Source organism: Anarrhichthys ocellatus, unplaced genomic scaffold (genome assembly GCF_004355925.1).
Source record: "Anarrhichthys ocellatus isolate YVR2014 unplaced genomic scaffold, GSC_Weel_1.0 scaffold203, whole genome shotgun sequence".
NCBI classification, from domain to species: domain Eukaryota; kingdom Metazoa; phylum Chordata; class Actinopteri; order Perciformes; family Anarhichadidae; genus Anarrhichthys; species Anarrhichthys ocellatus.
Genome location: NW_022280233.1, coordinates 1 through 26,734, shown reverse-complemented (window position 1 = coordinate 26,734; position 26,734 = coordinate 1). Strand labels below are relative to the sequence as shown.

General features: G+C 43.7%; 1 protein-coding gene across 9 annotated transcripts in view; it reads right to left on the bottom strand.

Annotated features, from left to right (window-relative positions):
• Positions 1-26,248, bottom strand: part of jakmip3 (Janus kinase and microtubule interacting protein 3) — a 39,275-nt gene extending 13,027 nt beyond the window's left edge. For 4 of the 9 annotated variants that reach the window (XM_031878794.1, XM_031878791.1, XM_031878792.1 and 1 more), the window contains exons 1-20: positions 25,803-26,248; positions 25,490-25,732; positions 24,088-24,327; positions 22,583-22,783; positions 21,241-21,354; positions 20,387-20,542; positions 18,647-18,967; positions 18,318-18,353; positions 17,855-17,926; positions 17,599-17,703; positions 13,660-13,788; positions 13,483-13,566; positions 12,898-12,960; positions 12,191-12,289; positions 7,721-7,819; positions 6,823-6,882; positions 3,839-3,904; positions 3,389-3,457; positions 2,783-2,860; positions 848-1,081 (exon numbers count right to left, since the gene is read on the bottom strand). In XM_031878794.1, coding sequence (XP_031734654.1) covers positions 848-1,081; positions 2,783-2,860; positions 3,389-3,457; positions 3,839-3,904; positions 6,823-6,882; positions 7,721-7,819; positions 12,191-12,289; positions 12,898-12,960; positions 13,483-13,566; positions 13,660-13,788; positions 17,599-17,703; positions 17,855-17,926; positions 18,318-18,353; positions 18,647-18,967; positions 20,387-20,542; positions 21,241-21,354; positions 22,583-22,783; positions 24,088-24,327; positions 25,490-25,732; positions 25,803-25,937 — 2,604 coding nt within the window. In that variant the 5' untranslated portion in view covers positions 25,938-26,248. The remainder of the gene's footprint in view (positions 1-847; positions 1,082-2,782; positions 2,861-3,388; positions 3,458-3,838; positions 3,905-6,822; positions 6,883-7,720; positions 7,820-12,190; positions 12,290-12,897; positions 12,961-13,482; positions 13,567-13,659; positions 13,789-17,598; positions 17,704-17,854; positions 17,927-18,317; positions 18,354-18,646; positions 18,968-20,386; positions 20,543-21,240; positions 21,355-22,582; positions 22,784-24,087; positions 24,328-25,489; positions 25,733-25,802) is intronic. The other 5 variants (XM_031878795.1, XM_031878797.1, XM_031878798.1 and 2 more) reach the window with 5 other exon arrangements.
• Between the last annotated feature and the right edge of the window lie 486 nt (positions 26,249-26,734).

The following is a 26,734-nucleotide window of genomic DNA, read 5'->3' as shown; positions in this document are numbered from 1 at the left end:
GTAACGTGGTATTGATTGACAGAATCGTTAGCCAGTCAGAATCAAAACCGCGCCGTCCCTCGCGAAGCGTAAAATCCGATATGCCGAAAGTCAAATCCCTACCCCCAGCCCCCCTAAACTAGATTGACCCCCCTTTCTTCAAGGAAACAGTTCAATGACAAACAGGATATACCTCGAACACATATTTGAATCGAAATAACTGGGGATTTATCCGTTCTCTTCACGAAATCAGCTCACGGTGAGAAGCATATATGATTATTAGACGGTGAAGCGATTTGTTGTTCTGGTGCTTGTTTGCTCACAGATCTGTAATGGTTTCACGGAGAGAAATTCTGAAGATATCTCTGGAATCTTTGTTGAATTATCTTGCTTTCTGATGTATTGGTTGTGCGTGTTAGCCTTTAGCTTTGTGTTCGTAGCTTTGTCCGGAGTGCTCAGCTCACCGAGTCATGGCGAAAAAATACGTGATATTGTGGTACATCTTCTAGTTGATTATATTAGTTGTGTATAATTGTACTTGGAGTGTGTAAAAATGGCTTGCATGATATTGTTGCCAGACTTTTTTCTTTAACTGGGTATATAACATGTGTGTAACATTCATTATATTTGTTTCTGAAAAGTGCATTCTACGGACACTAAACTTTCTCGCTGGAACCCCAAATGGTCCTCGCTGTTTACCTGTTGTATAATTGTTTACCTGTTGTATAATTGTTTACCTGTTGTATAAATGTTTACCTGTTGTATAATGTTTACCTGTTGTTTAAAAGTTAACCTGTTGTATAATGTTTACCTGTTGTTTAAATGTTTACCTGTTTTTGTAATCTTTACCTGTTGTTTAATTGTTTACCTGTTGTATGAGTTGCAGTAATTCCATCCTCTCTCGGAGAATCTGGGCGTCTCTCTCTCTCAACTCACACATTACAGTTCGTTTCCATTGGTCCATTGCTCTCCTCAGCCCGTCCCTCTCTTCCTCCGTCAGTGTTTCGGACAGACGACCCTGTTCCATCTTTAATTCCTCCATCCTGAAATCCTCCTGCTGCTGCAGAGCCTCAAACAACATGGCCTCAAGCTCCAGGATCCTCTGTGTCAAGGACAAACATAAGAGTCAGTATTAATTGTGCTTTAATATAATTATCAGTTTCAAGATTAAAATAGAATGCAAACTAGTGAACGTGATGCTGTTGGGGGAAACCCTGTATACCTGAGTTAGTCTTTTTAGCCCTGCACTACACTTGGTTGTATTTTTTAAATTCAACACATATCTTTAAAAGAAAATCAAAAACAAACATTATTTCAGGGAGACACTGAGCTGGAAACACATACAAGTAACTCTAATAAAGTAACTTTGGACGATACTTTTAACTCTGGTCATTCTTTGTATTTCGTCTTTCCTCACTGTCCTGTGTCCAGGGACGGATTGGGGATTAAAAATGGCACTGGACTTTTTGACCCATGCTGACCAACCATTTACCTATGTGTTTATAAAGGATTTACAAATGATTTCTGAAAGGTTTACAAATCATCAACACATGCTTAATAAAGTATATGAAATGTGATGTGTGCAATAATAAACTGTTAATATATAGTTTACGAATGTAATCATAATGCAATTGTTATTGTCTCTTCTCAGCTATGAGACAATATGTCATTTTTCAATTATAAAATTACTTATCAAATAAATTAAAGCATAATTATAGTTATCATTATTATTATAATTATATTATTATATCACTATACTAATAAATAGTATACTTCATTATTTCACTGTTTTTTAACAGTAAAATAACTATAAACTGAAGTATAATTAAACATTCTATTCTATTAGTCATTTAGCAGATGCTTTTATCCAAAGTGACTTACAATTCAGAGTCTATCACATTTCTACACCGTAGGCACAGCTACGGGAGCAATTTTGGGGTTAAGTGTCTTGCTCAAGGACACATCGACATGCGACTAGCGGAGCCGGAGCCGGGGTTCGAACCGCCGACCCTCTGATTGAAAGATGGCCCTGCTATCCACTTAGCCCCTACATAAATTTACCATTTATTTAAGATGATTTTGAAGTGTTACCAAATATTCATGAGAATATCTTCAGTAAAATAGATGTCAAATAAAACGAGGGTGTTTGTTTTCTTCCTTCATCAATTCTTTGTAGAGGAGAAATTGTCTACATTGGTGGTTAGTCTCTCATTAGCTCAGATCAGAATCAGTTTTAATGGCCAAGTAAGTGTGTACACATACTTTGCAACACCACAATGACATCAGTACACAGTAAGACAGTAGTGCAATGGTGAAAAGGGTGCTGGAATAGATATGGAATGATTCATGTAATAGGTTGCTTTATATATGAGGTAGGTGGATATGGCAGTACATACAGCAATGATTTTATCTATGTAAAATTTATGATTTTGACATGTTAAAGAAAAGTGAGTACTTATACTATGATATATATATATATATATATATAATTTACTGGTAAGGGTTACTGAGTGATGTTAGTGTTCATCCTGCAGGAAGAAACTCTTCTTATGTCTGGTTATTTTGGCGTTCAGGGTTCTGTAGCCTCCAAGAGAGGAGAATCTGAAACAGGTTGTGTTCAGGTCTGAAGGTCTTAGTGATGTGTCCTGTTTTGTTGGACTGTGAAGGATCAGCTACTCTGGACCTCCTGAGTAGGTTTTTGTATTTGTTTTGGCTTTAGTGAATCATTTTTGTGCAACACCTTTAAAGCACCACACACCTCTGATCACCTGCTTGTTGTGTCTCTATTTCTGCTGCTACTGACCTTATGAGCCTGATCCATGGACTGCTTCCTGTAGTCCAACTCTTCATCCAGGTAGCCTTTCTGTTTACTGAATAGATCCTGGTAAACAACACACAGAGGTCAAAGATCACCTAAAGGCTCTGCCGCTGTAACTAACCCTTACTGGGAATCAAACAAGCAACTTTCTGTTTCCCTCCACTGGAGGTAAATCCATGTGAAACAGACAATCTGAACCCAACTGTTGTTTGACTCCATCTGCAGAACACGGCTGCTGTGGGTTTGTACAGTATGTTGTTTATGTACACAGCATAAATGCAACCATAAACAATTTCATCATGTTTGATTGATTCTATCTGAGGTTTCACCATGACGAGAAGCTCCTCTGTTGGTTCAGTGTAAACGATCACCAAACACCTTCAACCAGTGGAACTCATTAGTGTTTTCAATGTTTGCTATGAGGTGTCCTCGAGGCTTTTGGGTAAGATGTTGACCATAAACTGCAACTTCCCTGTTTAGATCTGTCTCTACTATCACTATCTCGTCAAGGAATAGAAATTAAAAACAATGATTTTTTTCTGTGTTTTATACATTAGACTTGATGAGTTTAAGTTTAAGTTGAGTTTTTACCTTCTCGCTTTCAATATCCAACATCTTCTGCTGCAGAGCCGACTTTGTCACTTCAATGGACTCCAACCACTGACCGGGGAGAGAGACGGGTGGAGAGACAGGTAGATGGACAAAATAGGTAGATTGTTATAAAGACTGGCAGGAAGTGAAATGTTCAGAGGACATTTCCATCTTCAGGACCCTTCAGGGGGGCAGAGACACAAACATCCAACAACATAAACTAAAAACAGAGACAGAAAGAGACTAGATGGGTGATTAAGACAAATAAACATATGGTCACATGGTCCATTGTGTAAATATGATTCAAACAACAATACATCATGAAATGATGGCAGTGACCAAATCTGTCCTTCTACAAGTACTCTGACTAAGAATTTGAGCTGTGTGAGATCCAAACAGGGTGGAAGGACAGCAGGTTGATGGACTGCTGTGTTCAGCTGTGACCGTTACCTTTTCTGCTAGAGTTAGAACCGTCCTGGCCTGGATCACCACCACCTGCTCCTCATTGGACAGATTCTGCAAGAAGATATGCCAACAACATGTCAACAATAAGGAATTAACATGTCAACAATACGTCAGCAACATGTAAATAACACGGCAGCAACATGTAAATAACAGGTCAAAAACACATAGGCAATATGTAAAAAATACATCAACAACACAAACACATGTAAATAACACATCCAAAACTCCTCAGCAATATGTAAATAACATGTCAACAACATGTTAACATGTCAAAAATGCATAAGCAAAATATAAATAAGATGGCAACACGTCAGCAACATGTAAATATCATGTCAACAAAACATTAGCAACATGTTAACATCACATCGACATAACATTAGCAACATGTTAATAACACGTCAACAATGCATTAGCAGCATGTTAATAACATGTCAATAACATGTAAACAACGCATCAGCAACATGTAAATAAAACATTAACATAACGTTAGCAACATGATAATTACACGTCAACAACACCTCAGCAACATCTAAATAACATGTCAACAACAGCATGACAAGCTCTCCCAGCTGCACGTGCCCGACTCCACCTGCAAGTGGATCACAGACTTCCTGTTTGACAGGAAACAGCACGTCAAGCTGGGAAAACACGTCTCAGCCTCCCGGACCATCAGGACCGGTTTCCCCTAAGGCTGCATTCTTTCCCCTCTGCTCTTCTCCCTGTACACCAACAGCTGCACCTCCAGTCACCAGTCAGTCAAGCTCCTGAAGTTCGCAGATGACACCACCCTCATTGGACTCATCTCTGGTGGGGATGAGTCCGCCTCCCCCTATCACCCTGTGTGACTCCCCCTATCTCCCTGTGTGACTCCCCCTATCACCCTGTGTGACTCCCCTCTCGACGCGGTGGAGTCCTTCCGCTTCCTGGGCTCCATCATATCCCAGGACCTCAAGTGGGAGCTTAACATCAGCTCCATCACCAAGAAGGCTCAGCAGAGGATGTACTTCCTGAGGCAGCTGAAGCAATTCAACCTGGCAAAGACAATGATGGTGCACTTCTACACAGCCATCGTTGAGTCCATCCTCTGCTCCTCCATCACGGTCTGGTACGCTGCAGCCACTGCCAAGGACAAGGGCAGGCTGCAGCGCATCATTCGTTCTGCTGAGAGGGTGATTGGCTGCAATCTGCTGTCCCTCCAGGACTTGTTCACTTCAAGGACCCTGAAGCGAGTAAGAAAGATTGTAGCCGACCCCTCTCACCCTGGACAGAAACTGTTCATGCCCCTTCCATCTGGCAGGAGGCTGAGGTCCATCAGGACCAAGACCTCAGGACACATGAACAGTTTCTTCCCATCTGCAGTCGGGCTCATTAACAGAGCCCGGGACCCCCACTGACTCTGTCATCCCCAGGACAATTTTCTATAGTCCTGTTATCTGTTTGTTTGTGCACTTTATCTTATATTTTACTTTATTTTACATTTTTCTGTAAAACTTAATATGGTTCTGCTTTGCACTGTGTTGATTGTTGTTGATTGTTAAATGTTATGCACCTCCTGTCATGTCAAATTCCTTGTATGTTCAACATACCACGGCAATAAACGGTTCTGATTCTGATTAATGACACGTCAATAACACCTTAGCAACATGTAAACACCATGTCAACAACACGTCAACAATATTTAAATAAAACCTTAACAACACCTCAGCAACACCTAAATAGCATGTCTACATGTTAATAACACGTCAACATAACGTTACCAACATCTAAATAACAAGTGAACATGTAAATACCATGTTAATAACATGTCAATAAGTTGTAATTAACAGGTAAATAACTAAAAAGACATGTCAGCAACCCCTCAGCAACATGTAAATAACATATACACAACACGTCTACAACATGTTAATAACACATCAACATCTAATTAACACGTCAACAATTGTCAGCAACATGTAAATAACACATGAACATCTAAATACCATGTTAATAACACATCAACAATACGTCACCACCTGAATAACACGTCAACAATGTGCAAATAACATGTTAATAACATGTCAATAAGTTGTAATTAACAGGTAAATAACTTAAAAGACACGTCAGCAAACCCCTCAGCAACATGTAAATAACATATCAACACGTCAACATGTTAATAACACGTCAACAATGTGTCAGCAACATCTAATTAACACGTCAACAATGTGTCAGCAACATGTAAATAACAAGTGAATAACATGTAAATACCATGTTAATAACACATCAATAAGATGTAATTAACAGGTAAATAACTTAAAAGACACATCAGCAACCCCTCAGCACCCTAACCATAAATAACAAGTGAATAACATGTAAATAGCAAGTCAACACGTTAGCAGCATGTTAATAACACGTCAACAACCTGTCAGCAAGATGTAAATTACACGTGAACAACTCGTCAGCAACATATAAATTACACCTCAACATACCGACAGCAACTGGAAGATAACGCCTCAAAATTTATATTAACATTTGAATAACATGTAACAAGTCAACACGTTAGCAGCATGTTAATACCACAGCAACACCACATCAGCAACATTTCAATAACATGCCAAAAGGAATAAATTAACATGTAAATAACACGTGAACAACAAGTTTTGGATTCAGAAAAATCCTTCTGTTTTTACTCATCTGTTTGTCAATAATGGGACATCAATGTGTTTTCATGGTAAAGTAACCGAGTTTTCATCAGACCAGTCACATATCAGTATAACAGCAGAAAGATGAGGGGAGACACTGGTTGGTTTCATGGATTAACCACTGCAGAGGAAACAGTGTTAAATAAAAGGAGCTTCTGCAGGTTTAGGTCCAAATAAACAGAACTGAACGAAGAGATCTGCTGCTTCTGATGACAGAAGATGAAGTCCAGATCCAAATTGATTGACTTTACTATTGAAAACACATACATGTACAAATTAAATTCAACATACACTTACGGCGTTATCTCCCAGAATGTCCAGCTTCTTCATCAACTCACTGATCGCAATGTCCTGAGGGAAAATAATAAACATCATTCAGGATAACTAATAACTACTCAGGTGAGCTCAGGTGTTTGTAGGTGTATTCAGGTGTATTTACAGGGCTCTTCTTATTTCTCTATTTTGTGCCTCCTTCTCTCCTCGCTCCTCCGGCTTGTGGCCCCAAATTTAATCTCAGTGCTTCATTTTGAACAAGATCCCAATTGCAAAATCTCAATGAGAGAGGAAGCGATCCGGAGGAGCTTTAAGTGAGGAAACACAGGGATCTCCTTTGTGGAAGTCCTGTGGGCCACGGGACAAATAAAAGAGGCGAGACCATGACAGTGTGTTCAGATGATCAAACTCTCTGCACTTCACCGTTTGTGTAGCACCTGATAAGTCTCTGTTTGAACCACTTTCTTTCATGACATTCATCTTGATATCTTTTTCTCTTATCCAATTCATCTACTTTAATCCTGACACGATGTTTACAAGTGCAAACAGACTGAATATGTCTAAATATTATGTCAATAAACATTCTCTAGTGTTCAGCATTAATGTGTTTGTATTTCATGTTGTCATATAGACAGAATTTAATGTAAACATATATGTTGTCATGAACACTGATGCTTATCTTAAAGAGATCATAAAATAATAAAGACCAGATGATGCAGCTGTGACTCATCATACTTATTTGATGTCTATTTAAAATGACGGGTTCGAGTCCTCATATCTCTTCCCTCACTCTTCAGCTTGCTTCACCCCGTGGACGGGACTTAGCATGAGGAGAGGAGGCAAGGAAAAGAATGAAGGATGCACAAACTAGAAAATGACAAAGGCCTCATGTGTCATCAGGTGTAGGGTTACTCACAGGGACTCCCTCTGCCTCGCAGTAGATTTGTAGGGGACTGAGGCCTTCTGGGAAATGGAGTTGTTGGAAGTTAATGGCAGGTGAGCGTCGCTCTCTCTCCTGAACAGTAAACATGGTTTCCATAGAAACAGAGACACAGGTGTCAGTGTGTTTTAACTTGTTGTTGTTGTTGTTTACATCTGTCTGAATGTTTTAACTTGTTGTCGTTGTTTATATCTCTGATTGTTTTAACTTGTTGTTGTTTACATCTGTTCTATTTCATCCTTACTGACCGCCAGAGGCAGTGCTTAACACTGGATATCTTCTGTCTCGCGCCTGCGCAGGTCGAGTATTTATATCAACAAAGTCACCTGTGACCTTGGATGACCCCCGTCGTCTATAAGTTCCGGTGTCATCCTGAGATCAGTCCTTTTTTCATCTTCTCGCTACGCAGGCTAGCTACCATGGTAGCATAAGCTTAAACAAAGGTCTACGATCAAGACATATTGGAGCTTGTCGCTGTAGCCTTGTGACCACCGGTCGGAGTTGCGGATCTCTCGCCCTCCAAAGGCTGCGATAAGCTGTCCCTCTTAGGAGGGAGTGGCGTGTTTTGTCGTTCGGATCATCGACTGGCGGAGGCCCCTATCATCGGTCATCACCAGTCTGATAAGGGCCACCTAAGTCGTGAAGACAGCAATCGGTGAGATCGATTAACATTGTTTTCTATAACCGTTGTTCGTTTTCCACGGTTGGCAGAGCGCTTCCGCTCTAGCTAATCGAGTGGCGTGCTAACGAGAGCGTAGAATTTACGCTGTCGGCCCGCCCTTCACAGTTGGCAGAGTGTGCCCGCTAAGGCAAACTTGGTGAGAGACTAGTTCGACTAGATCGACATTGACATTGTGTCCATTGAGATTTAATTTTTAAAATCTGACAGTTTTCACAGTTAGCAGTGTCTTCGCTCAGGCTAACTCAGTAGGAAGCTAGCTAGACAAAGCTGATACTGGGACTGTGTCCATCGACTTTGAAGCATTACGACTATCATAGTTAGCAGAGTGTCCTCGCTCAGGCTAACTCGGTGAGATGCTAGTTATACTAAATCAACATTGATGTATCCATTGATGCTTTTTACGCATTACGGCTGTCGCAGTTGGCAGTGTCCTCACTCAGGCTAACCTGGTGGGACACTAACTAGTTACAGCGACTGTCCTAGCAAAGAGAGTGTCCTCGCTCCCCTTTCACTGTAAGGACTGGGTTTTTTTTGGCCTGTTTCCACAGTGGCAGAGTGCTCTCGCTCAAGCTAACTGGTGGGACACCAATATCTGAGAGTGTCCGAAGAGATCACTCCCCTCTGACTGCCCCCTGCATATTCTCTCAACATTCAGCAGAGCACTCCCGCTCAGACTGACTTAGAATTCCGCATCAACTAGTGGGACAAGGGTTCCTCCAGAATCAAGGCCATGTTAAACTCTCCCGGCTGTAGGACCTGTATAGCTCCTCTTCAGCCTGAGGACAGCCATGACCTCTTGCCTTAGCCTCGAGCATCTGAGGGAGGGCCTCTCGGAGAACCCAGGCAGGACCTGCGGCATCATGCCTTGAGCAGTAAGGTCTGCTAGGCTGGCCGAAGTGGGATACACAGCAGCCGGAACTTCCGCCTGCGAGTGCCGTCTTCAGGCGCCTTCCCGCCCTCACCACCTTTTCTGTTCCTCCCTCCGAGGAATATCTGAGGGAGTTGCGTGCATGCTGGAGAGACACCAGGGCTCTCTCCCGCCTTACATCAGATGGCCGAACCCTGACGACCATGCAGGAGGTGGCAAAATTTGGCCTTGCATGTATGCCAGCCATTTAGCTGACTATTGCGTCCCTCATAGTTTCCCCTGAGGTGACTCTGAGGCCCGATGCCAGGTGCCTTCGACCCCAACGTCGAGTCAAAGATGACCTGCTATCCAGGGCTTATGACACAGCAGCGCTGTGAACCGTATCGGCAACTCCCTCTCCCACCTCATGCTTACCCTCACAGCTTCTCTGCAGCAGGCTACTTTCGATGCTTCCGCCTCCAGCCTCAGCAATGCTTCATTGCAGGCGTTTGCGCTCATGTCGAGGGAACTTGGACGTATGATGTCCACCCTGGTCCAGACTCACCGCCAGGTTTGGCTGGCGCAGTCATCCCTGTCTGAGACATGTAGGAGGACCCTCCGTACTGTCCCACTGGAACCTGGTGAGCTGTTCGGGTCAGCTGCTATACAGGCACTTCAGCGAACTGTTGAAGCTAGCCAGACCAGGCAGCAGTCATCTGATCTTTGCAGGGACATCCCTGCACCCCGCAGACCTAGGGGTCCCACTTTGGCCTCCCCAAGGCCGTTTTTTCAGCCTCCAGCTTACTCCAGTAGCCGCCACGGGCCTCACCAGGAGATGATGTCTCCGGGCCGGCTGTCGTTTTTTTTTTCTCCCAGCAGCAGATTCGCAAGGGAGAGTGGTTCACGTCTGTCGACGCCTATTCCCATGTTCCCATGGTGCATCACCACAGGCAGTTTCTTTATTTTGCCTTTTAAGGCCCCCACTGTCAGTCCAGGGTGCTTCCATTCGGACTCTCCCTTCTCCCCACGGGTGTTTACAGGGTGTGTTACTGCCGTCCTTTCCCCCTGCAATCACAGGGCGTGAAAATACTGCCGTACTTAGACGACTGGCTGACCTGGTTTTCCTGTTCCATCACAAGCCTCCACCGGGAGAGTGGTGGCTGCATCCAGACGTGTTGTCGACCCACTGCCCCCACTGGGTCTCCCTGACGGAGAGGACCAGTCCTCTGGGTCAAGATGCCCTGGCTCACACGTGGCCAGAGGATCTTCTTTATGCCTTTCCACCATTCCCTCTGATCTTGCCAACACTTGTCAGAGTTCTTCCCCGACAGAGGGGACCTCCTGTCGCAACTAGAAGGTCGGATTTGGCATCCCAATCCCTGCCGCCTTCAACTATGGGTCTGGCCCCGGGAGGGCCCGACCGGATGCTGAGTGGCTGCATAGAACCAGTCAGACTGACTATTCTGAATGCCAGGGCGCGATCTACCTGCCTGCAGTACGAAAACAGGTGGAAGCTGTTCTCTGACTGGTGTGCGGCTCAGAACAAGGTCCCAGTGCAGTGCCACGTGCCTGCTGTACCGAGTTTCTACAGTCCCTCCTAGATAAGGGCCGGTCTCCCTCTACCTTTGGAGTATACGTGGCCACTATTTGGGGCAGCATACTAAGGTCGACAATGACACAGGAGAGAGCCACAGACTGGTGTCCCTCTTCCTAAAAAGGGGCTCTGCGATTGCATCCCCGAGCTCCCCGAAGGCCCCTGCATGGAATCTACCCTTGGTACTGGACACCCTATGCTTGTCTCCTTTTGAACCCCTGGCACAGGCGGAGCCAAGATGGCTATCGGCCAAAACGTTTTTTCTCCTTGCCGTCACTTCAGCTCAACGTGGGGGCGAGCTGCATGCCCTGTCGGTGAAAGAATCATGTCTGAGGTGGAACTCAGATGGCCTGGGTGTCACTTTGTGGCCTAATGCAGCGTTTCTCCCAAGGGTGTTGACACGCTCACATATCAACCAGCCTACCCAGCTCACGAGGTTTGACCACCCCATCAGGAGGTCAAGGCTGCTGTGCCCTCAGATCTTATGTGGAAGCCACCGCCTGCATATGGCGGTCAGAGCAGCTCTTTATCAGCTATGGTGAGCCTAAGAAGGGCTGTGCTCCTTCTAAAAAACAACGCCTATCCCACTGGATAGTGGAGGCCATTGCCTATATATACAAGGCGAGCGACCGCGCTCGGCCACCCGGGGTGAAGGGCCACTCTACCAAAAGTGTCTCCACATCAGGGGCAGCCCTGAGAGGTGTGCCTGTGGAGGATATACAGTATGTGCTGCGGCCTCATGGGCATCACCGAGCACATTCACCAAACACTACAGAGTTAACGTTGCCACCCCTCACCCACTGGGGAGGGTTCTTTGTCCAATTTCCTCTGCCGGAGCTATACGAGGTAGTTACGGTGATTCCTTGTGACTCTGTTGATATAAGTTATCCAGTGTTAAGCACTGCCTCTGGCGGTCAGTAAGGATGAAATAGAATGAAAGTTACGAATGTAACTACGGTTCTATGAATCCTGGATGACCACCAGAGTTCTTGGTCACTCGGAATCCCGTGAACTTGCGAGAATATTCCATAGGACTGATCTCAGGATGACACCAGAACTTATAGACGACGGGGGTCATCCGAGGTCACAGGTGACTTTGTTGGTATAAATACTCGACTTGCGCAGGCGCGAGACAGAAGATATCCAGTGTTAAGCATTGCCTCTGGCAGTCATCCAGGATTCATAGAACCGTAGTTACATTCGTAACTTTCGTTTGAATGTTTTAACTTGTAGTTTATGTCTGTGATGACAGTTTTAACTTGTTGTAGTTTATGTATGTTATGACTGTTTGTTTATGTTGTTGTTTACGTCTGTCTTGTTTACCTCAAGCTCTAAGATCCGAAACTCCAGGAGTTCGTTCTGATCTCTGACATCCTGGATTTCATTTTCCAGCTGCAGCTCTTCACCTTCCATTTGCTTCACCTGTAAACATCACAAAAATATATATATATATACACGTATATATTCGTATATATATATGTATATATACACGTATATTTACAAATATGTACAGAGCCAGAAACAATGATGAAAACATTGTCATATAATGCTGTATGTCTCTGTGTGTTTATATCATATATAATATATATATATCTTCCTATATTAAAACGAGTCACACTAATATCTATCGAGAAAAATGTATGGTTTTATTCCATTAATTCTTCTTCTTCTTTTGTTATTATTATCATTTATTGTTGCTATTCAGTGTCTTATTTGGGACATAGTTATGCTCTGGGTCCAGGAAGTTGAAATGTATTTCCCATCATGCTTTGAGGGATGTAAACATGAAGTATACTGTTGCCATGGACACAGTGAGTTAGCTGTGAGTTACGTTTTAGTTTCCTTGTATTCAAAGTGTCTCAATGATCTGGGTCCACATGGATGGACTACTACAGCTGGATTACTTTGATGCTGAAGAAACATGATCAGTATTTTTTCTGTGATTTTTAAGTGGATTTATGGATGCTTATTGCTGGATACTGATATCCTCACACTGAATGATCTCATTGTTTCTTATGTGTTTGCTTCACCTTCTCCACCAGCTTTTGATTCCTTTGATACAATGCCTGCTTCTCCTCCACCCACTTCACATCCTGAGAGACAGATAGACAGAAAGCCAGACAGACAGATGGACGGACAGAAAGACAGGCAGATAGACAGCAGTGTCACCAGAAGTTAGATGTTTAGAAGATGTTCAAATCAACATGACAGCAAACCACTAAAAATATACCTTATTTATTTTTTTTATTTGCTACCCAGGAGGCTTATTTTCATCTCTTATGAGTAAGGCTGTACCAAACAAGCTTTGAGGCTTTGTTCAAGTCATTGACATTTTAATTCTAAATCAACATTAAAATGCTGCGCAGCTTTTTTTTTTTGTTTGAATCAGAATCAGATTCCAATCAGATTTTAGCTATGTGTTATGAATTGCTGAGAGCTAGTAGTGTTAGGAATTTAAACAGGTCATAATTAATCTCCAATAAAAAAGTATCAATTTGAAAAACCCTTGAAAACCCAGGTTTATACCTGAAGTTACCTCGTTAACCCCAAATCCTGCTTCATAGTAATACATATTGCTATTACATTCACAGTGTGTGTGTGTGTGTGTGTGTTACCAGTCCTTGTTGTTTCAGTGCGGACTCCAGGTCTGCAACTCTGGTTTGATATTGACTGATTTCAGTTAGCAACTGCTCTCTGGTCTGTAAGACAGGGAATAGAACCATCAACATGTTGGTACTTTGTTTCATGACACAGAATAGAACCATCGACCTGTTGCTCAGGGTTTGAGTCACCTTGATCTCCTTCTCAGCATCGTAGTTCACTCCGCTCGTCTCCGTCAGCAGAGCGTACGCTCGCTGCAGCGCCTGATACTCCTGAGTCAGCTGACGGTAACGGAACTCCTCCTCCTCACGCACACACACCTTAAACCCACAAACGAGTCAGTAAGAGAACCAGTAACAGAAAAGTTTGCTTTATTGTCAATTCCACAATGTACTGGACATACAGGGGAGTTGAGACCAGTAACAGAACCAGTAACAGAACCAGTAACAGAACCAGTAACATCCCCCCCCAACAAACATCCTGTGCTTTAGGACTTTAATGCCTTGCTTAACAAATGGTCAAGTGGCGGCATGGCTGCTGTTTGACTGCTGGTCCTCAGAGTCATCAGTGTCCTCAGAGTCCTCAGAGTCATCAGAGTCCTCAGAGTGATTAGGGTTAGCCAGCAAAATTAAAAACCTCTCATAATTAAGACGTCTCTCTCCTACAGAAAGTCAACCTTTCAATCAACTCCTCATCCTTGTAAATTAGCTTCTGTCCTGAAAAACTCGGCCCTCTAAAAGACCGCTTGATGTAGAATCGATATACAAGACGTCTTACAATCACAATCAGTGTCAAAGTCTTTACTATGGAAACAACCTTGATTTTGACTTGAAACCTGCTCCTGAATAACATTTAGGACGAGTCTTAGCGAGAACAAGGATTAAGTCTAGATGGTGCAACCAGACCCAATAGACTGACCCACCAGAGACCTGAACAGGGTCTAGGTGTTTCTGTATCTGTGTATGTGTGTGTGTGTGTGTGTGTGTGTGTGTGTGTGTGTGTGTGTGTATGTCTGTGTGTGTTTACATTACATTACAGTCATTTAGCAGATGCTTTTATCCAAAGCAACTTATAATAAATGTATTCAACGTCGGTAAGAGAACTACTAGTCACCAGAAGTCATAAGTGCATCTCCTTTAAACAAGCATCTAAGAGCATAAACCAGAGCAGAAGTACAGAAACAAACTAGTATGAATACAATGAGTGAAACAAACTAGTATGAATACAGTAAGTGGTGAGTGGAAGGCTCAGGGTAGTACTTCTTGAAGAGGTGAGTTTTCAGCCTGATGAAAGATGGGCAGCGACTCTGCTGTCCTGACGTCAGTTGGGAGTTCATTCCACCACTGTGGGGCCAGGACAGAAAAAAGGCGTGACCGGGTCGATCGGCCGCAGGGACCTCTGAGCGACGGGGCAACCGATCGCCCCGAGGCAGCAGAGTGAAGTGGTCGGGCGGGGGTGTAGGGCTTGACCATGGCCTGGAGATAGAAAGGAGCTGTTCCTTTCACTGCCCTGTAGGCTAGCACTGGAGTCTTAAACTGGATGCAAGCTCTTACAGGGAGCCAGTGTAGAGAACGGTGAAGGGAAGTTGTGTGGGAGAACTTGGGGTGATTGAACACCAGACGAGCTGCAGCTTTCTGGACAAGCTCCAGAGGTCTGATGGGCAACGCCGGGGCTCCGGCAAGTAGTGAGTTGCAGTCGTCCAGGCGGGAGATGACAAGAGCCTGGATGAACACCTGCGCCGTGTTGTCAGTGAGGAAGGGGCGAATCCTCCTGATGTTGTAGAGCAGGAATCTGCAGGAGCGTGTAACCGATGCAACGTTTGCTGAGAACAACAGTTGGTCGTCCAGGGTCACACCCAGATTCCTTGCAGTCCGAGTTGGCATCACCACGGTATCATCAATGGTGATGGACAGGTCTCGGTGCGGGCAACCCTTCCCCTGAAGGAACAGTAGCTCGGTTTTGTCCAGGTTGAGCTTCAGGTGGTGTGTCGCCATCCACTTCGAGATGTCAGCCAAGCACGCAGCGATGTGTGCCTCCACTTGAGTGTCACCGGGGGGAAATGACAAGACCAGCGGGTTGTCATCGGCATAACAATGGCAAGAGAAGTCATGAAGAGATGCTGTGTAGAGCGAGAAGAGAAGGGGGCCCAGAACTGAACCTTGTGGAACCCCCGTAGTCAGCATGCGTGGTTCCGACACGGCCCCCCTCCATGTCACCTGGTAGGATCGACCTGTCAGGTAGGATGCAAACAGGGAGAGTGCAGAGCCTGAGACGCCCATCCCCTCGAGGGTGGAGAGGAGGATCTGGTGGTTCACCGTGTCAAACGCGGCAGACAGGTCCAGGATAATCAGGACAGAGGAGAGAGAGTTCGTTCTCGCGGCGTGAAGCGACTCTGTCACCGCAAGGAGGGCTGTCTCAGTCGAGTGACCCACCTTCTTGTCAAAGAAGTTGGCAAAATCATCAGGGAGAAGGGAGGAAGTAGGAGGAGGGGGAGGGGGTTGGAGGAGTGAAGAGAAAGTTTCAAAGACTTTTTTAGGATTGGAAGCAGAGGTTAGGATTTTAGAGCGGAAGAAAGCAGTTTTAGCAGTAGATAGAGAGGAGGAGAAAGTGGAAAGAAGAGATTGGAAGTTAAGAAGGTCCTCCGGGAGTTTGCCTTTTCTCCATTTACGCTCAGCTAAATGGAGGCACTGACAGGCTCCGTCTGTCAGTACGCACTGAGTCCGACAGCCATGGGGCAGATGGAGTTGGCCGTGCAGGCCTGGAGGTGAAGGGACAGACGTCCAAAGAAGAGGAAAGGGTTGAGAGGAGAAAGTCAGTAGCAGTATCAGGGGATAGGAGAGAGAAGGATTCTGGGTCAGGGAGAGCAGAGGTATGGGGAGAGGGATCTAAGATGACTATGGGTAGAAACCATGTGGGTAGGTGGAGGAAGTACGGGGGGAGAGGAGAGGCAGAGGGAGTAGGACATGAAATAGTGGTCAGAGAGCTGGAGGGGAGTGACGGAGAGGTTAGCAGTAGAACAGTGTCTAGTGAAGATAAGATCCAGCTGGTTGCCGGCCTTGTGGGTAGGAGGAGAAGGGGAGTGGGAAAGGTCAAAGGAGGAGAGGAAGGAAAGAAGAGGTTGAAGTCGCCGAGCAGGATGAGTGCGGAGCCATCGTCATGGAAGTGCAAGACTAATGTCAAGCTCCTCCAGGAATTCACCAAGGGGGCCTGGTGGGCGATACACAACAGCAATGGTGAGCTTGACTGGATAAGTGACAGTAACAGCATGACATTCGAAAGAGGATGGGAGAACTGTGGAACAGAGACAAGAGAGTATTTCCATTTTGGGGAAATTAGCAGGCCAGTACCACCACCCCGCCTTGCAGCTCTGGGAGTGTGAGAGAAAGAGTACACATCTGACAGAGCTCCGGGTGTGATGGTGTTTTCTGGTGTGATCCAGGTCTCAGTTAAAGCAAGAAAGTCGAGGGAGAGCAAGGATGCGTAGCCTGAGATTAACTCAGCTTTCGGCACTGCCGACTGGCAATTCCAAAGCCCCCCTGCCACCACTTGCTCGCCATGAGCTGAGAGAGTAGGACAGATGAGATTAGTGGGGTCACGGCACCTGGGAGTGACCCAACGTCTACGTGACCACCGGACAGAGGAACGGACAGAAATAGGATGCAAACACATGGTAGTCAATATAAACAGATTACTGACCCGCAAGTACACGCTCGAGAAGTCTTTGCTTGACGAAGTCGGGCTTGAAAAAGTCGCCCTGTTCCCTTTGTTTGCCTGATGCTTCCAACCCCCAGCAGTGCTGAAGGACAGCTACCTACTGATTGCTCATTGTCTGCCAGGAGTGCAAGCCACTCCCTGGAACTTAGCAGAGCAATTGACCAGGAGAAACTAAATCACACCTCCCTTACACCAGCAGAAACTGCAAAAGCACTAACACTGAAGCAGCCTAGGTACAGGTAATAACTTGTAAAGGCAAGAACAAAATACTGAGTCTGTTCTAGCTGAGTCAAGTAGTGCAGTATCCAAATACACTCTTTTTGTGTTTGTATGTGTGCATGTGTGTGTGTGTCTGCGTCTGTGTGAATGTGTGTCTGTGTTTGTGTGTATGTGTGTGTGTCTGTGTGTACGTGTACCTCGTCTGTTTCTGTATCAGGAGTTCTGTCGGTGTGAAATGACAAAGATGATCCATCAGAGTCCACAGACACTTCCTCATCATAGCCATAGAACGTCTCTATGACCTGTGTGAGAACAGGAGAAAATTAGAACAAGAGAACAAGAGAAGAAAAGAGAAGGAGAACAAGACAACAGGAGAACAAGTTAACAAGAGAACAACAGACCAGGAGAACAAGAGAAGAGGAAAGAAGTTTGAAAGCTTGATGACGTTCTTACCCTGCAGGCTTTGAAGGTTCGTTTCCTCCTGACTGATTCTTGACGTCTGTGTCTCAGTAACATGTCTCTCTCCTGAAGGAAACACGCAGTTAGATCAGTCATTCATTCATTCATTTATTCATTCATATATTCATTCGTATATTAATTAATTATTTTCATTTCACTTATAGTCTTTCATTCATATATTCATTTACTTATTTATTCATTTATTTATTCATTTGTTCATTCATTTATATATTCATTTATTCATTCATATATTCATTCATATATTCGTTCATTCATTCATACATATAATAGTTCATTCATCAGGATTTGTGTTGGAATGATACATTTAAGTCCAATATTAACTCTTTTAGCTGATTTTTGTCTCCTTCAGGTAATTTATTCTCCTGCTCAGTGTTAGTGTCACATTCCTTAATGAATGACATCACACACAGTAGACGTAGTGCTCATCAATACCTACTATAACATTCTTTACATAACCAGCTGTCTCCAGAGCCTGAAAACACAAAGAGTTTTATTTAAATATTGTTTCTTCAACAACTGTGAAACATCAGCAGGTTAGAATCTATCAGCTGTGCTGGGTTTTGATAAATCGATGGTGCTGTCCATGGTGCTGGAGTAGCGGAGAGATTTGTAATTGTGACTTTTTCCCCTTTCAGTTTCCTCTTGGAACTTTAATATATAACAAGAAAATGCTGCCAGCTGAAACTGCAAAGCAACACTGAAAATACTGGTGTAAAGTTGTAGTAGCAGTATTAAAAGTAGTAGTAGTAGTAATAGTATAAGTACCTTGGACAAGTCGTCGATGATGTGCTGTTGTAGTAGTAGTATTAAAAGTAGTAGGAGTAGTAGTAGTAGTAGTATAAGTACCTTGGACAAGTCGTCGATGATGTGCTGTTGTAGTAGTAGTATTAAAAGTAGTAGTAGTAGTAGTAGTAGTATAAGTAGTAGTAGTAGTAGTAGTTTAAGTACCTTGGACAAGTCGTCGATGATGTGCTGTTGCTCCAGAACTTGTAAACGTAGAAACTCCATCTCTCTCTCATCCTGGCTGTAACCATGGTAACTGTTGGAGTGGCTGCGGTCCAGGTCGTTTAAAGAACTCGGTCTCCTCTGAGGACCAAAACAAAAGCTGCTTTTACCATAGCAACTACTGTCTAATACTAATCAATTACTACTCTCATAAGCCAGTGTATAATCATTGCAATGATTCTAATCTTCTCTCCAAAAATTACTTTGTTCTATGTCATAATACTTGTTATATGGTAAGAGAGACTCAGGATGCCTCAGTGTTCTACAGAACAAAAATAAATAAAGTTTTTTAATCTAAGATGTCAACAAGTCTGATTCCGGTTCCGATGTGAGGGTCAAAGGACAGAGGATTGTAAAGCCCTCTGAGGAGAATTTGTGATTTTAGGCTATACATAATAAATTGAACTATTGTTTGACAAAATGATGGATTGACTTGACTGCTGGTTTGAGTGTGACCGAGCTCTCAGAGTGTTAGTGATTACAGGTCCAGGACCACAGGGTCAGGGGTCATGTTGTGGTCTTATTAAGATGGCAGCCTTTGTTTGTTCATTCACTTTTCTGCTCTTCTTCTCTGGTTACATTTGCCAAGGAGGAACTTTTCAACATCCAATAAGGAATTTGTCCATTTTTTTCCCAGCTTTTATCCAACTGGAAAATTGTAGTGAACTTTAGTGAGACGCAGACGGGGGAAACGGGTTGGAGCACTATTTAAACTGCAGCAGCGGGGATTTTGAACTGCACGTCAATACATCTGATGAACAGCTGCTCTCTGTTCCACAAGATGGACGAGCTGCTGCTATATATGCACATATTACATGTAAATATACTTACATCTTACACATCGTATTGACAGTATGAAGTCATCTTTACTGGAACATAATCATCCAGTACATATATACCCAGTCAGTATTTATTTTCTATTCTATTCTATTCTATTTATTTATCTGCACTATTTGTATAGTACAACTTACAGAACACTTGACTTGTATATAGACCTTTTATTTCTATTTTATTGTTGGTCATTGTGGCTTTTATATATATATATTTATACAACCTTTATATTCACACCTATTGGTAGATGGTAAATGGACCGTACGTAGTTTATTTTCTAGTCTTCCGACCATTTAAAGTGCTTTAACACTACAGGTCATCATTCACCCATTCACACCCGTTCATACACTGACAGGGGCTACCATGTAAGGTGTCACCTGCCCATCGGGACAATCTAACATTCATACATTCATAGGCACAGACTACGGAAGCACTTTGGGGTTCAGTGTCTTGCCCAAGGACACATGGAGATGGACTGGAGGAGACGGGGATCGAACCTCCGATCCTCTGATTGAAGGATGACCCGCTGAGTCAGAACTGCCCTATTGTTTCACCACTTGTGTACACAACAGTCCTGTTTGTTATCGACCTTTATTTGCACAGCTTTATTGGCCTTTTCCCTAGCGAGTCAAAGTCCTTGTATGTGCCGATAAAGGTGATTCTGATTACCATAGTTACCATCTCCATGTTCTCCTGGGTGACGAAGCGAAGCTTGTTGTCGAGGCGACGCAACGTGAGATCCAGATCCTCGTTCTTCCTGCTCAGACATTTGTTTTTGTCCAGAAGAGGAAGAAACTGACTCTCTGTCTCTCGCAGACGCTTCAGCTGCAGAAGGCAAAATAAAATACAGCAAATATAGAGAGAACACAAAGTTCACATAATGTAGAAAAAAGACAGTGCAGAAAATACAGAACATATACAATATACATAAAATAAAGAAAAATATCTATAGTACAGCCAGAGCAAGGGTGTTTGGTGTTAAAGAGTGTATATCTTTGTGAGAACCACTTTGGGTTTTAGACCTTAGGAGTGAGGACAGTTCTACATTGTGAGGACATTTCTGCAATGTGAGGACATTTCTACATTGTGAGGACATTTCTGCATTGTGAGGACATTTCTACATTGTGAGGACAGTTCTGCATTGTGAGGACATTTCTGCATTGTGAGGACATTTCTACATTGTGAGGACAGTTCTACATTGTGAGGACATTTCGACATTGTGAGGACAGTTCTGCATTGTGAGGACAGTTCTACATTGTGAGGACATTTCTACATTGTGAGGACATTTCTGCAATGTGAGGACATGTATATATATATATATATATATATATATATATAGATATACTGTATATATGTTGAGGAAGATTTTGCGTTGTGAGGACATTCAGGCTGGACCTTTGAAGGCTCAGATTCTGTTGGTTTAGGTCAGGGTTATGGGCTAGGGACTGCATAATGTCAATAAGAGTCATGAGTCTATTTACCATTAACAATTGAAGAAAGATGTTATGTGATGTGTTTGTTACCAGTTCGTTTCGTTCTTCAGACAGCAGAGCATTTCGATCCTCCAACTTCCTGACTACAGCACTGAGCTCAGCGATTTTTAACTGAAACCTGCGCGTGTCCCGGTCCTCCTGGGACTGTTTACACACACACATCACACACACACACACACACACACACACACACACACACACACACACACACAGTTATTCTATTACAGAGGAATTTCAGTTTCCTGCTATAACTCTTTTAAGTCATCATGTTCAGTGTTGATGACAGTTTTTGATTAACTTGAAAAAAGTTGGACGACAGTTTGAAAACAAGTTTTGAACAAAAGTCAAAGCTACAATATGCACATATGGAGAGAACACAATCACTAAGAAACAATCACAGAGCTTCTGTCATCTCCACAAAGAATACATGTAGCTTCTGCAGAAAGTTGATCAAACAGCAGCGTATGCTCATGACCAATGATGTGTTGTATTCAATGACAAACAGCCAATCACAGAGCTTCACGGTCTGCTGCGTGTTTTGTGGTAGTAGTAGTAGTACTAGTGGCATTCATAGCAGAAGTAGAGGTAGTAGTACTAATTGTAATTTGGAAAAGTTGCAGATGACTTGTTGAGGTGGTAGTAATAGAAGTATTTGTACAATCACCCAGCTTCACAGTATGTTGATGTTTTATTGTCGTAGTGGTAGTAATTGTACTATTTGTACTTTGGAGAGGTTGCAATGATGTATTGTGGTGGAAGTGTAGTGTAACTATTGGAACCTTGGATAGGTCTTTAATGATGTGTTGTAGTACTTTACTGACGTTACTGATAGTCATCAAATCACAAAGCTCCATGGTCTGTTGTTTCAAACCTCATCAGACACTCACACTGTTGACTATCAACTCTCTAGGAAGAAATATAAAGAATCTTCCACTGTTTGTCAGACAATGTCGACTTTCACTTTTCACAATGTTTGTGCAATCTGTAAGTGAAAGTGAACAGTGTCTGACACTGTTTGTGACATCTTCCAGTGAGAATCTGTCACTTGACTTGGAAGTCAGGGAAGTCATGAAGTAGTAACGTCGGAAGTTTCATCCAGCAAGATGCTGTTCATCTGGTCATGTGACCTCTTCTGCCGTCACAGGTGGGGCGGACAGGTGAACAGTGAGCAGTGGATTGTGTGATCCTGAGGACCAAAGGGTTCACCTTTCTCTTCAAGGAGTGAGTGTTTGGATGGCTCAGTCCTAGTTGAGCAGTGGTCCTGGTGACTCTGAAGAAGGTGGAGCCTGGCGTGGAATGTCATGACTTCAAAGTTAACATGCTGTGTTTAAATTAATTTCATGCAGTAGGAGCAGGATGAGGTGGAGCTTACGGTGTGAGGAGCAGTGTTAGGGGTAGGGTTAAGGGCTTGACCAGGGTAGTTTAGTCCAACCCTTTGTGCATCTCTCAGGGCTGCGATCTGCTGCTCAGCAGCCTGAGTCTGCAGCTGGAGGCGATGAGCGTGTCCAGCCTGCAGCCCCAGGGCTTTATCCAAAACACTGACAGCTCTGTCCTTCAACTTAATCTCATCCATCTGCATATAGAGAGGTAGACACACAGGTTGGAAAGACAGACGTGTACACAGGTTAGAGACATATGGTAAGGCAGGTAGGTAGGTAAGTAGGATGTGATTAGTCAGACAGGTAAGGAACAAGGTTAGTGAGACACACAGGTGAGGGGTGGGGCTGAACACAACATTCACAAATAAATTTTCAACAAAGAAAGGCTCAATGGGGGATCTGAGCACAGTCAGACCCCACTCAAATAGAGCCAGACCCCACTAAACTAGAGCCAGACCCCACTCAACTAGAGCCAGACCCCACTCAAAGAGAGCCAGACCCCACTCAAAGAGAGCCAGACCCCACTCAAAGAGAGTCAGACCCCACTCAAAGAGAGCCAGACCCCACTCAAATAGTCAGACCCCACTCAAATAGAGTTAGACCCCACTCAAAGAGAGACAGACCCCACTCAAATAGAGCCAGACCCCACTCAAAGAGAGTCAGACCCCAATCAAAGAGAGCCAGACCCCACTCAAATAGAGCCAGACCCCACTCAACTAGCCAGACTCCACTCAAAGAGAGCCAGACCCCACTCAAAGAGAGCCAGACCCCATTCAACTAGCCAGACTCCACTCAAAGAGAGCCAGACCCCACTCAAAGAGAGCCAGACCCCATTCAACTAGAGCCAGACCCCACTCAAAGACAGCCAGACCCCACTCCACTAGACCCGAGGATAATTTGACCCAATCCAAAATGCCATCGATCCCAAAGAGTTTTAACCAGCGCCAGCAGCAGAAGCAACAACATGATTAATTCAATCAAGGTATCAAGATAATCAGGTATTTGACATATTAGACCTGCAGTAGTAAAACCAGACCCTATAAACCTGATTAGACTGAGAATAACTGGTGTTCCAGGACTGTTATTGGATCCTCAGAACCGAGTGGACCGGTGAAGACCTCTCATACTGGACAAAGCTGACTAGATATAATTCACCTTATATAAATAAATAGTCTTCCACAGTAGAGATAGTACAACTAATCACAGGACCACTGGTTCCCTCAGTCTGAAAGCTTCTCTTACAATCTGACATGTAACTGTAACATTACTTACTACTTTCCTGAAACAGCTGCTTTCTATTCCTAAAAAAAGACAGTGCTCAGTGTTTAAACACAGATATGTTCTGTATGAGGGTCCGTATGTGGTACCAGTCTGTGTAGCCAGTCTTTGTGTTCTAGTTTGTACATGGAGGTCATTGTGGATGTTATTATATTATTAATTATATATTAAAATCACTAGTTGTGACTCAGGTGTGTAAACAGTCATGAGTGACTCGTACCAGTCGGCGTATCTCCCTCTCACAGTCTCTCTTAGTCCTGTTCAGCTCCTCCTGGTGATGGTGATGAGCTGATCTCAGCTCAGCTGCTCGGGCCTGGCAGGCCTGCTGTGCTGATGTCAGAGCCTCCTCAGCGCTCCTCTTGGCTCCTCTTTGCTCCTGCACCTCCTGCTGGAGGCGGCAACGCTCCGCCTCCCAGTTCCTCCTCGCATCCTCCACCTCTGCCAGCAGAGCACTCCTCACCTGAAGAATGACAGGATGGAGACTCTGAAACATTCCTTCACACCTGAGGAGTTAAATTATTCTTCACACCTGAGGAATGAAAAGATGAGGAGTCAAATCACCTTTTGACACCATTGACCGTCACATTCCAGAGTCTGGAAAATTGTATTGGCATGAAAGGAACTGCACTAAGCTACTTTAAGTTCTATTTATCAGATCGATCTCAGTTTGTAATTGATGAAACCTCGAAGAACACCAACGTTAGTCATGGAGTTCCACAAGATTCTGTGCTTGGACCAATCTTATTCACCTTATATATGCTTTCTTTAGGCAATATTATCAGAAAACACTATAAACTTTCTTTGTTATGCAGACGATACTCAATTATATCTATCGATCAAGATGAAACCAACCAGCTCACTAAACTTCAACCAGCCTTGAGGACCTAATAACCTGGATGAGCTGCAACTTCCTGATTTAAACTCAGACAAAACTAAAGTTATTCTACTAAATATCAATTATCTAATGATGAGCAGGTAGATGTGCAGACAAACGGGTAGATGTGTATAAAGTCAGGTAGATAAGCAGACAGACAGGTGTGTATGTATACAGATAGCTAGATATGGAGACAGTGTGATGGCTAATATCCACTATGACTTATCTATCTGTTTTTATTGTCTGACCACTCAGTGTTTTGGCCATTTTTGTATTAACAAAGTTAATCAATGTCAGACATGGTCAGTAAGGGTCCTCTCAGGTTGAGTAGTATTGTGTGTGTGTGTGGGGGGGGGCTTAATCAAGGACATGACACTGTCAGCTTAGATAAGAGCTGAATGAGGGTGCAGCCATTGAACCTTTCAATGGTCAATCAAAGAATGGTCACTGTTGTCCAAATGTCTTAGTGATGAACTCCTCCTACCCCACCATGTGCTCAAGGCCTTTATAAATCGTACACAACCAACAATCTGGGTGCCTTCCTCCTTCAGACCGCATTGCACTCTGTATGATGATTGAACCTTCTCTGCGCAGAGAATAAATAGTTTAAAGACAAACTTCTTTTCTCAATGTTTCTAAATTTCAGTATCATAGGACTCACTCGGTACTATTGAATCGTTTTTTCCACCGCAACAGACAGCTTGATGAGCAGACAGACAGCTTGATGAGCAGACAGACAGCCCCTCACCTTGTCCGTGGACCCGTCCCTCAGCATCAGCACCAGGCCGTTGAGACGCTGAATCTCTCCGTCTTTGATCTTGATGACTCTCATCAGCTCCATCTCGTGTTGCCGTAGTAGCGTCTCTCTACTCACACACAGCTCCTTCTGCTTCTCTTCGTGGAGTTTGGTCTTCAGCTCCGTCACGGCAACCGTTGCCCGGTGATGCTCCGCCTTCAGCTCCTGACTCTTCTCTCTCTCCAGGCGGCTGACCTGGGATCAGTTGTACGTGAGTCGTAGTTCTTAGTGATCCCGATGCTACTCCGGGGTTTGTAGTTCTTACCTTGTTCTTTTCATGTTGTAGTTCGATCTGGATTTCCGTCAGTTTGGTTCTCAGCTCCTCATTGGCTGCTTGAAGAGTTGCCATGGCGTCAGGTCGCTCCCCCTTCCCTCGCCCCCCCGCTCCTCTCTTTGACATCACCACCACCAGCAGGCTCCGCCCCCTAAAGAGCTGTCTGTCAATCTGATGTTCGACTACATCTGGACCTGTGGACACACACAAATACACGAATACGCAAATACACAAATACACAACCTTTAATGAAGTCCAATGTGATTGGTCGAGTTCCTGGACTTGTTATCCAATAAAATACATCAAGCCAACGTTACTTTGATTACATTGTAATATCACATATTTATATGTTCTATGTTGAAGTACTCACTTCTCGTTGACAGCTATCAAACTGCATTCACTTATTTTATCTATATATATATGGGTTAGGGTTAGGGTTATATATATATATATATATATATATATATATATATACATACTATTGTAACATTAAATACTCTGAGTATTACAATACAAGTAGTACAACTATATATTCAACACTGTAGTGATGGGAATCAGGACACACACTTGGGGAAAGAGCAGTAGTATCAGAGATAGTACACATAGTGTCATTAGTAGTAGTAGCAGTAATAGTAACAGTAGCAGGAGTATGAGTAGTACTTGCATGTGTAGTTTCTGGTTGTTCTGCAGCAGTATAAGTAGTACTCGTATGTGTACTCTGTGGTTGTTCTGCAGCAGTATGAGTAGTACTTGCATGTGTGCTCTGGTTGTTCTGCAGCAGTATAAGTAGTACTCGTATGTGTATTCTGTGGTTGTTCTGCAGCAGTATGAGTAGTACTTGCATGTGTGCTCTGGATGTTCTGCAGCAGTATCATATTTATATCCCCATGAGAACACCAACAACATGCAGCGTGCACACACAC